At 49.4% G+C, this 12078-nt stretch overlaps 1 protein-coding gene across 3 annotated transcripts in view; it reads right to left on the reverse strand.

The window, feature by feature from the left end:
- PLXNA4 (plexin A4) overlaps positions 1–12078 on the reverse strand; it is a 448758-nt gene that overhangs the window by 80336 nt on the left and 356344 nt on the right. For all 3 annotated transcript variants that reach the window (XM_054495762.2, XM_063667849.1, XM_054495760.2), the window contains exon 10: positions 3054–3254. In XM_054495762.2, the coding sequence (XP_054351737.1) occupies positions 3054–3254 (201 nt within the window). The remainder of the gene's footprint in view (positions 1–3053; positions 3255–12078) is intronic.

Consider the following 12078-nt stretch of genomic DNA (forward strand, 5'->3'; position numbering starts at 1 on the left):
AGGGGATGTGTTATGAAACTGGATTCAAGTTCTGAATTTGTACCTTACTTGCTGTGTGATCTGGAGATGGTCACTTGCCCTCTCTGGGCCTTGGAGACCTCATCTGTAACAGGATTAAGTAGATACCCTCTCAGGTCTATTCTTGTCTGATGGTACCCTGTTTCCTGTAACTACGGTGGGGGAGGGTTGCCCCTGATCATGACCCCAAAGATATTTGATGGAAATTGCTTGATGGCAAGCAGCAACCTGACCCAGACCAGCATTTAAACTGGGATTCCACTGCTCCCCATGAAAAGAGAGGCTCCTGGGAAATGCCAGAGCTGAGCCCTCCTGAACCATGTGATTCCAGTGGGTCCTAGTAAGCAAAGGGGACTCCTCCTGCATTCTTCTGTCTGAGGGGCAACCCTTCTGTTGCCTCAGTTTCTTTCTCAGACTTTAAAATGGTAGAGAAATCACCTCTCCTACAACTAATGGTGTCAAAACTAAAAAGTCATGGAGGCAAAATCAGCTGAGCTGCTTTGGAAGCAGTGACCTGGGGGCACCCAGACCTGGCCCATGGTGGATGGAGAGGCCGCAGCTCTGAGCTCCAGAGGGCCAGAGCGCAGTGGGAGCCCTCCTCAGGTCCTGAGTTGGGGGCAGGGCATGGGCCAGGAGCTTCAACATCAGGTTCTCTTCTTGGTGAAGGGAACCGCAGCTTCCAGGCCTCCAGCTCCAGTGCCAACAGGGGCTGGAAGTAGAAGTGACCACTGTGTCCTGGGACATCAGGCTTCCAGATGTGAAATTCCCAGGGAAGGAGCTATGTCACTTGCTGATTTCTTGAGGTCCAAGGATTCCACATCTGACAAACAGACTGTGCGCCCACTGGAGCCCAGCCGTTCCCTTCCTTTTCCCATGGGTGCTGACCACGGTGCCAGCTCCAGGTACCCCATGGGGACACCATGAAGGAGGAGACAGCACTCACCTGCCTGGCGCTGCTGAGACCCTGCTTGTGCTCTTGTTCCCAGGAGGCTCTGATTTCGCACCCACGTTCGGGGAGTTCCCTGTGATGGCTAAGGACTCATTTGGTCAGGCAGCTCTCGGCCTGGGAAATGCTGAGGATATTTCAACACAATCTACTTCCAATTCTGGCAGTCAATAGAATGGCAGAGGGTCCCAGCGAACTTCTTGGAAGCTAAAGTTAGTTCCCAGGGCAAAAGGGAACTTCTGACCAAGGGGTTTAGAAGACTAACTCATGCTGCTGTCTGGAGTGTCTTTGTCTATTAACAGAGTCAACCAAAGGCCAGGCCATGAGGCCCAGTTTTATGACACTCATGTCCCTCTCTTGGGCACAGCCAACTGAGGCCCACAGGCTCTATCCACCCTCCTGACATCCCCAGATCCTTGGGGCAGCTTCTCTGAAGAAACAAGGCTGTTTTCCCCACAGCTTCAGATCCTCACCAGCCTTCTGCAGAGTCAAATGTGAGGCCCAGATGCAGGTCTCTTTTCTATAGGGAGGGTCTTGTTTTGGAGAGAATGACTTGAGCCAAACCCTTGGGGCTGATCTGCTTGAACTCGGAATTTATGGGGAAACAGGAGGTGTTTAATAATCTTTGCTCGCAGGTTTAATCTGGAGTGCTGCAGAAATCTGAAAAATAACCTGGCAGCCAGGGGAGGAGGGGGATGGGTACACAGGATGCCATAGGGACAACTTCTGGGGTTTCAGAGGTTGTGAGAGCAGTGACCAGTTCTATCCCTGTAATGCTGAGTGACCTAGGGCAAGTGTGTGGGCCTCTCTGAGCTCCATTTCCCCCTGGACTACTTCCTGCAGGAAGAGTAGGGTGTCCCATGAAATCCTTTGTTTGGGACTCTCCTGGTCGCGCATCACATCTCCAAATACAGACACTGCATGTAAGTGCCCAGGAGCAACTAGAGGAATACATAGGAAGCAGTGTGACACAGAAGGGGTCCTCAAATCCAGGCCACCTCTGCCACTCACTAGTTGTGTGACCTTGAGCAAGTCACTTACCTTCTGGCACATTTTGGGGTGCAGTACCCCAAAGTGAATAGAGCTCAGCTTCTGGGCCTACACTTGCACACACAGCCCCTTCTAAGGCCTATGTATCTAATTTGTACTTATTATATTTTGGTCTTAAAGAAGGTCTCCAAATGGTATGTCTCACCCCACAAATCTAGATCTGTCCCTGCTTCCAGGCCTCTACTTTCTCTTCTGTGCAGTGAAGAAAAACTTTAAAGTTCCTATGACTTGAAAATGTTCTGAATCTCTGTGTCTAGTGTTTGTCTCTGAGCATCTGGGCACAAAGAAGGGAGCCCAGAAAGAGAGAGAGAGAGAGAGACCAGAGCAGTAGCTGGAAAAGCAACATGGCAGGTGTGAAGGGAAGTCAGGAAAGGTGATACACAGGTGGGGTTCACTGTGGGGTACCTGGGAATTAGGCAGACAGCTGTCGGCAGCCTGGGGGCTGCTGACCACTCATTGATAGGGCTTGGGCTTAATGTGGATTTGCTACACATTGGGCAGGGTTTGCGCTGATCTAAGCAGTGCTCTCCTAGCCAGCTCCTTCCCATTTGTTATTTCCTCCTGCCAGTGCTTGGTCTGTCTCAGAAGCCTTCTCTGCTGAGAAACAGCCTCTATGTAGGTGTGAAGGTGGTGGGATGTCTTTGCGGCTTGTTGAGAAGGCAGGGTGCAGGGCTTTCAGAGCTTCTCAGGAAAGGGGATGGACATGAAGGTTCCTGGAGCCCAGTGTCTGCCCACAAACAGGGCTCACAGCTCCACGGCTGGTCCAATATCCCTTCTAATTATGTCTTGCACGGACAACCTTCATCACAAAACATTTACAACTAGGGTCAGGCCCTGGGTGACCTCAGAACCCAGCACACTGCTGGGGCAGGTTTTGTGGGGCTGGGATGTGCCAGCAGGCATGGGGGAAGCAGGTGGGCAGTTTTGTGCGTGTTGAGGAAACGACTGCAGGGCTGAGCTGATTTGGCTCCTAGAAGACAACACTGATGTGGGTGGGACTGGGGCCTGGTTTGGCAGTGGGCAGGGTTGGGCAACTCACAGAGGTGTTCTGGCACTGTACGCTGGAGCTGTTGAAGCGCAGGGCGGGCACCCGCTGCTCGCTGCCCTGGATGTTGAGGATGCACTCATAGCCACGCTGCCCAGACTGGGGCTGGGGGAGGTTCTTGGCCTTCAGCGTGATAGGCTTGATCACCTCCACAGGCACCAGGATCTTGTCCACTCGCAGCAGCTGGGGGCAGTCCTGGGGACAGAGGGCATGGCTCAGGCTGGGCAGCTAGGAAACCAAATGAGCAAGGACCTCTGCAGACATAACCTGGACGTTCCCTGTCTCCACCCTTCCATGGACACACCCACAGGTGACCCCTGAGGTGCTCGTGCCCACCCAGTGGGCAATGCACTGAGGACAGAAATGAAACTAAGGAATCCGGGGTCCTATTGTCATATCTTGAGGTGGTCCCCTCCCTCTTTGGGTTCCATGAATACCTTCCCTATGCAATGTGGATTCTCTGACACTCCTGTAGCCTCCTCCTGGCACCCTTCTACCCTAGTAGAGACTGCCTCTGCGGGCTAGGCCTCCCCTCCCACTGGGGACTGATGATCTCTTTGACTGCTAAGTTCCAGGCTGTGAAGAATTGGGATGCACAGACCATGTGAGAAGCTCCGCAGTGAGGCAAAGCCCTGGGCCCTGCTCTGCCCCTGGAATGTGAGTCTTGACTGCCATAGTGGAGCTGGGAGGGCCTTCCCTACATGGGCTGAATCTGATGTTTGAGAATGTTCTGGAATGGGCCCCAGAGGCCTTATAAATCCAGAAAGCTTCTGACAAAGCTCTAGGATGTCCTGGCCCCAAAGAAATGCCTCTCAGAGTAGAAACACTCTGAGCTCTTTCTGGATGCTAGCAATGGGCACACTTAGCCCTGGAGCCACAGGAGCCCAGATGGCCTTTGGGATGGAGACAGTGAATCACTGGGCCCCTTTTTCCTGGGGCTATTGGCTTTGTCCAGGGAGGGCTGGGGACATAAGGAGGTCAGAAGAAGGAGGGTGGGTGCTCTGCCCAGTTGAGTGGTAGGAGATGTTGTGCTGCTGTATTCTCGGGAGCTGGGTGGAGGAGAGTCAGTATTCTAGCTCCTGCTGATGGATGTGGGCAGGCGTGAGGCCTTCCATAACACAAGCATGGCCTGGGCATCCCCTGTGCCAAGCAGGTCCCACCATCCCCCAGATTCCTCTATCTGTGGCACTGTCTGGGGCATGCCAAGACAGATGGCTCCTGGGCAGGTTGATCATCAAAAAGCATGACGCACATGTTCTTTCTGAGGGTGCTTTGTCATGGGCTCACCACCAACTCTCAGCAGAGGCTTCTCTCCCCCCACCTTAACACTTGTCCTCAGCAGAGTAAGGCAGAAAGAAAGCCACTGGGAAATGGTGGAAGGGAGGGGTTCTAGGCAGTTAGGCAACTGGCAGCTGTCCCTCCCAGGTCCCAGAGCAAACATGAGCCAAATATCTCCCTGTGCCACTGCGAGCTACACCATAACAAGACTTAGGCTCAGAGGGAGAAGGCTTGAGCTAGCTCTAGTACCCCTGAGCTGCTGATGAGCTCTGGAACTCTGAGCACATCACAGCCCATTTGAAACTCAATTTCTTTATCTATCAGTTGAGTGGGACTCCAAGTCCCTGTTGATCTTAACCCATTATGATTCCATGATTTGGAGTGGTTGTTCCCTCTATCCTTTCTGATCATCCAACAAGAAAAGAGGAGGGAAAGAGAGGCAGGGGAAATGGAAGCAAGAAAGGGAGAGAGAAAGCTATAAGGGAAGCTAGGAGACAGAAAGGAAGCTGGAGGAGCAAGACCATGGTCCACAGATGGATCAGCAGTGGAGCCTTGCTTCATGGGAGTGCCCCAGGTCCATTAAACTAATCCCTCCTCCCACAACCCTACAGGCTGCTCACACCTTTATCCTGAAGGGCAGTTGAAAGAGGAGCCGCAGATGCAGAAATTCCACTCCGGGGTTTACATGCCCAGAGGAACTGAAAACAGGGACTCAGAAATCTGCACACCCATGTTCACAACAGCATCATTCACAACAGCCAAAAGGTAGAAGCAACCCAGGTGTTCACTAAGGAATGAATGGGTAAACAAAATGTGGCCTATTCATACAATGGAATATTACTCAGCCTTAAAAAGGGAGGAAACTCTGCTATAACATGGATGAACCTTGGGGACATTATGCTCAGTGAAATGAGCCAGCCACAAAATGGCAAATACTGCAGGGTTCCACTTGTAGGAGGTCCCTTGAGCAGTCAAATTCATAGAGACAGAAAGTAGAATGGTGATTTCTAAGGGGAGGCAGGATGGATAGTTGTTTGATGGGAACAGAGCCTCAGCTGGGGATGGTGGTGACAGCTGTACAACAATGTGAAATGTACTTAACGCCATTGAGCTGTATCCTTAAAACAGGTTCAGATGGTAAATGTTATATGTGTATTTTGCCACAATTATAAAACAATGAAGAGGAGCCGCAGGGAGGCGGGCCAGCAGGAAGAGAACAGGGGCCTTGGTCTTGGCCTTCACCTTGTGTGTGGTCTGAGGCTCTACAGCGTGTGGTCTCTGGAGACGCCAGGTAGCCACTTGGGGAGAGTCTTGGCAGCTCCATCCTGTGCCCCCACCACAGCCGCTGCTCTAGCAAGGTGGGAATGTGGCACACAGAGGAAAGAAGCGATTTGTGAAAATGATGGAGCTCAGAACTGGAGCGGGAGGAGAGTGATGTTGGCAGCTCGAGGAGAGCAGATCCTTGAGAGTGGGGTTGCTGTGAGTCCAGGCTCCACTCAACTCCACCCTCCCTCTGCCTGAGCCCTGGGCAGCTTCCCCTCCCCTGAAGCAGGAAGGAGCCTGACTGTCCCTCCTGCCACAGTCCCTGGAGGGAATCAGATCTGGTCGCCCTGGGAGGGAGAGCTGGGAGGCCCTGGAATCTCTTCCCTCCACCTCCTGCATCCACATGTTGCCACTGAGAAATGAGGCGCTGAGGGTACGGGAATCTCAGAATCCTCTGACTACCCTCATGGACCCCATCTACTTTGCAAAGGAGAAACTGAGGCAAGGAGAGGAGAAAGAAGGGCTCAGTATCAGCAGATGAGCTGGTAGCTGAAGAACTCAGATGCCAACTGCCTAAGTCGCAAAGTTTCTGCCCTTCATGAAAGAGGCGAGTTCCCACCAGTGGGCAGGACCATCTCAGGATGGGCTGGACCATCAGCAAGGGTCCCCCTGAAGTCCAGGGGACTCGGAGCTGTGAAACCCTCTGGAGCTGAGCTGGAACCCTGCCTGGGGGGGCTGGACTGTTCTTGTCCAGGACATGGGCAGCAGCAAAACCTGTCTCCCATGTCCCCTGTAAGATTCTTAGTGAGGCTTGTGATGAGTTCTCTAATGAGTCCTGATTATCAGTAGCCCCATAAAGGCCTAGTTTGCATATAAAAAGGTTGGCAGCTCTGAGAGTAAGTTCATTAATAATAATTGGAGAGGCCCAGGGCTGGGCTGGGCACATTTTCCTCTAGTGGCGCTGCTGATTGACCCCAGTGTCCCTCCTAATTGAAATGTAAAATGGCAATTTCTCCCTAGGCAACAAGGCATGAAGGGACCACTTCCACCACCCTGCCCCTTCCTCTCACCCCAGCATCCCAGATCCTGACCTGCCTCGCGCTGAGATTCCAGATGGCAAAATCACCCACACATCTGACACTCCAGGGCAACTTCAAATAAACTTTCATATTCCTCCAGGATGTGAGCCCGAGGCCCTGTTTCATGGCCCAGGGACTCAGGGCACTCAGACCTTTATCTTCATCTTGAAGGCTCCTCACCCAGCAGGAGTCTGGCTGGGAATCCTGTAACTGTGAGAGCAAGTCTGTGTCCCCCCTCCCCGGCTAGTTTCGGAGTCTTGAACAAGTGCTCTCACCATTTCTTGGATTAACCATGACTAGGAATGGAAAATTCCTCTCCCAAATGACCATTTTGGGGATTCCATAACTAACACATATAAAGCATCTGGTCCAGAGTGAGTGGAAATTCAGCAAATGTTTGTTCTTTCCTCCTCTTTCCTCCCAACCCAGGTTGCGTCTTGTCCCTCATCTGCTCCCTTTTCCTACCTCATTTCCAAAAGACCCATCTCCCTTGCTCCTGCCTCCATGTAATTTTCTGCAAATACCCCAGCAGTCCCCACCCAGCTTATTCCACTCCTCTGGGCTTCACATCTTAGGATAAGTCTGCCTAACTTAAATAGCTCTAAGTGTCCCAAACAAAAGGGGGACTGGCAGGGACGTCCCAGTTCTGGTCACTGCTCCCTGAACAGCAGCCTCCACTTCTGGGAAGTGACATTGTAAAGTTGCATGTTCCATGTGCTATGAGACAGGAGATCTGCCAGCCATTTGGCCTTGGGCAAGCCCCTCAAACCCTCTGGGTCTCTTTACCCATAAAATGAAGAGGTTGGTTTGGATTCGATGAATTGTGTAGTCCCTGGAATATTGTGACATCAGAAATATATATTGGGTATTTTCCTCTGGCTGCTGGCATGGTGCTTCTAAAACCTTTGGAGTTTTCTGAATGATTGGAGGAAAAGGAGCATCTTTTGTTATTCACAGCAAGCCCTTTTCCACTATACCTGAGTTTATGTTCATGAGGTGACTCCTGGAGGATGGGGGTATGTTGCCAGAGGATCCACACATGTAATTAGAGGGTGGCACTTCAGCCCTCTCCTCTAGGGAAGGGAGAGGGGCTGGTGATTGAGTTCAACCATCAGTGGGCAATGGTTTAATCAATCATGCCTACATAAAGCAGTCTCCATCAACACCCTAAGTGAAGGGGTTTGGAGAGCTTCCCTGGTGGTGAACAGGTGGCGATGCTGAGAGGGTGGTGCCCAGAGAGGACAAGGAAGTTCTGTGCCCCTTCCCATACCTTGCTCTAGGCACTGCTGCATCTGGCTGTTTATCTGTATCCTTTGCAACACCCTTTTAAAGAAACTAGTAAACGTAAGTAAATGTTTCCCCAAGTTTTGTGACCTGTTATAACAAATTATCCAATCTGAGGAGGTGATTGTGGGAGCCCCTGACTTATAACTGGTGGGTCAGAACTGCTGGTGACCTCGGACTTGCAATTGGCATCTGAAGTGGAGACAGTCTTGTGGGACTGAGCCCTTTAACTTGTGAGATCCAATGCTCACTCCAGGCAGGTAGTGTCAGAAATGAATTGAGTTCTAGGCTACCCAAGTGGTTTCTGCCGAGGACTGGAGAATTGCTTGGTGTAGAAAAAAGCCCCACAAATTTGCTGTTGTGTTAAGTATAGAGAAGAACAGTTTGTTTTCCTTTAGTCCCAGTTCTATTAATAACCCAGTTGATAATCTGGGATATATAATTGTATGATCTTTTTGAAGCTCAGTTTTCCCACCTCTAAAATGGGGATAATAATACCTGCAAAACTAGCTCAAAATGTGGCATTCAATAAACCAGTGAATGAATACTGAAGGCATGGGGAAGATGGGCCTCCAAGGGGTGGCTCTTCACCTATCAGCAGGGACATGTTTTAATATTTTAATAATTGGTATGTTGCAACCTGGTATGGTTGTCCAGTTGAGCAACTGGCTCTGATAGGCAGCATGGGATACTGCTGCGATTCTAATTAACATGGTTAACTTGGTACAAGCATTCAATTCAGTGTCCATTCCACTACCTCCATCCCCTTCCACATATTTTCCATGTGCTATATTGTTTCAGACACACACACACACACGCACACGCACATATAAGATCACTCCTATGTTCTAGATAAAGACACTAAGGACACCGTTTACCTCACTCTGCCCATGGCAATGATGAGCACAATATTTTCACCCAATCGCCATACTGACCTTTATCCACAGATGATTATCCAGCTTCCATCCAAAACTCCTCAAAAACATATTGCCCTTCTCTTTTGAGGGAGGCCATTTCTCTGAACTATCATTTGAAAGGGCCAGCTTTTGGAGGATGGAAAACACCTGTATTTAATAAGATTCTTTGGAGACACATGCATGCCAGAAGAACCCAACTCCCTCGGAGGCTGTTTTGCCTGTGGCTACGTTCTGCAGTCCTAAGAATGCAGCGGGGTGAGAAGTGGCAGCAGCTCGAGGCACAAGCACACCTTTAAAGGCCTGGCATTCAGGAGGTGACTCCAGTGAGCTCCAGGTCAACTGTCCAGCCCCATGCACATTTTGGTCTCCATTGAAATGCACACAAAATACAAATCGCACTGCTAATTGCAGAGGGCAGGAACACGAAGCCAAAGTATAAAAGCGAGAATGATGACTTTCTATCCACCATGCCCAGCACGTTAGTGACTGCTTTATACAGAGGCTTCATTGCATATTTAAATAATTGAACAAGGACATAAAGAATGCAGCCTAGCTGGGAGAGAAAAGGCTGCCTTCAGGGCTGGTGCTGCCTACAGATGGGGGGGATAGGCCCTTGAATTTATAGCCCCTAGGGTGTTTACAAAATGAGGGCTTTAATTCTCCTATTGTTACAGCAAGATTGGGGAAAACAGAGCTCTAGGGAAGAACAGGGACCTAGGGGGCAGCTAAGGAATAAATGATTTGCAGGTCACCTCTCCTCCGTCCAAGTCACCTCAGCCTTCATCAGTCCCAAAGACAAGCCAGCCCTAACCCCAACCAACCCCCCAAATTTATACTCACCCTCTCAGAACCACAGTGCCCAATATAAAAATGTAACACATCATATATTTTCTTGCTGTTCCCCAAGTTATAATGCCATTAGTGTGATCTATGACAGGCTGGTTTATAGAGAGAGCGAAGTAATAATATAAAAAGGAAATACCCATAACCTGAAGAGGGGAGGGGCAGGCAAGATTGATGGAAAGTGCAGTTGTCTGGAGGAATGGCAACTCAGTAATTGAATACCTGGAGTGGGGGTGGTGCACGGGTGGGGAGCGTGTTCTGTAGCTGGATTTGCTTTTTTTTTTTTTTTTTTCACAGGAGGGTGAAAGGCATGGCAGGGGTGGTTTTGTTCCCTTGGGTTGGATCCCAGGAATGCCTTCCCTGCAAGAAGGGAAGCAGAATTGCTGACAAAGTAGGTTGGTGATTTCCCTCCAGAGTCCAGTCGGTGGGTCAATGCTCTTGGTCTGCTCCTGTCTCAGGGCATGGGGCTTATTTCAGCACCAGGGGCAAGCGGCAGCCCATGAGCTAGGACTTTCTCGGCCTTGCCGGGTCTTCAGTCCTGGAGAGGACTTGATCCTTTTGATACTGGATTTCATCCTGGCTCTGAATTTCTTTTCAGGGGTGTTGGGGTATTAGGGGATGTTGGGAGAAGCTTTCACACACAGCTTTGCAAATCAAATAGAATTCATTTTGCCTCCTCTGATCTTACAACTATTCTCTGGAGTAGGCAGGCTGGTTGAACTTCAAGAGGAGAGGCGTTCCTGGGAGCCTCCTCGGTGAGCCTGCACACCTGGGGGCCAGATGTGCTTCGCCCTTCTTGCAAAGCCTCTCTAGTCTGGTGCCCAGAGAATACAGCTTCAGCAGCAGTTCACTTTGCTTTTCAGTTTAGATGAGAAAAAACAGCAAAATAGTCCATCAAGGACAAATTCTTGCCAATGGATTTGCTTTTTCAAGGAAGTTCACCTTTGTTCCTCAAGCATCATCTTTAAATGTGTATGCCTGATGGGAGGTCCAGGTTGGCCTGTAGAGGAGCTGGGGATGGATTCCAAAGCCACCTGGGGACCAGTGGCTGCTCCTGCTCAGTAGAGGGGTTGGCTTGGCTTTGTTAATGGCTACCCAAGGCTCTGGCAGCTGATCTGAAGGTCCAGGGCTGTTATCATAATGCCGTCATTAGTTGAAACAAAATCATTCCTTGTAACTGGAATATAGTTACTATAAACAACATATGTTATTGGGCATTCTATTTCTAATCATTGTAATTATGGTAGAATACTTGCCATTAATATAATAACAACAATGATTGACCAGTTCTCTGTTCCAGTCCAATAACTTCACCTGAACGCATTCTTTGTTCAGGAAAAAAAAAAGGTAATTCAATATCCCTGATAGTCAACAAAGCTACTGTTGAAATGGAAGACGCACAGATGAAAGCATTCCTGAGATGCAAGATGGTGCCGGGTAGATGAAAAGCTACCTGTCAGCCTCATTCTTAGCTAACAAAAGGACACTGTCTGCATCCCTTCACTCAAAGGGTAAAAGGAAATGAAAACCCCAGAGATTTGCAGAAGAGTCACCAGGGCCTGGGTATACCTTCATTCCAAGAGGGTGGGCCTTGGGCTGGATGTTCAGTGGAACTGCAGGCCCTGAGGGTATGGGTCACCTTGTTAGGTAAAGATGGTTGACCTAAGCCTTGACTTGACACTCACCCTATAATCGCCAGCCCCCCTGACCACTTTTTGGGCATGGATTTATCTTGGGGGCTTTCCAGCTTCTTTCTACTTACAATGACAGAACTTTAGAGATGATGTAGACCAAAGGCCTCTTTTTACAGATCTCTAAACACAGATCTCCATAGATCTTCACCTTTAAACCTCTCACAATGCCTTGAGTATGGTTGAAATGCTTAGGGTAATGAAGAATGAACAGTTAAATCATAACAAAACTTCAGAGTATCGTGCTGTGAGTAAGCTCTTCCCCTAGAGTAGTGACAGGACATAGGTGTCTGGGGGCTTCCACAAAATCACCTTTTAATTGGGTAGTTTTTTTTTAACCCTTACTCCTGCTACTATCTCTTCCCAGAAACATATATGGTAATGCTGCACATAAGGATGTTTCAGTCAATGACAAACTATATATATAGAGCAGAAGTCTCATAAGATTATAATATGGTGTTTTTACCATGCTTTTTCTATGTTCAGATGTGTTTAGATACCCAAATACTTCCCATTGTGTTATAATTGGCTGCAGTATTCAGTACAGTTACCTGCTGTACAGGTGTGTAGCCTAGGAGCAATAGGCTATGCCATATAGCCTAGGTGTGCAGTAAGCTACAGCACATAGGTCTGTATAAGTATACCCTATGATGTTCGCACAATG

The sequence above is a fragment of the Pongo pygmaeus genome, chromosome 6 (assembly GCF_028885625.2).
Source record: "Pongo pygmaeus isolate AG05252 chromosome 6, NHGRI_mPonPyg2-v2.0_pri, whole genome shotgun sequence".
NCBI lineage: Eukaryota > Metazoa > Chordata > Mammalia > Primates > Hominidae > Pongo > Pongo pygmaeus.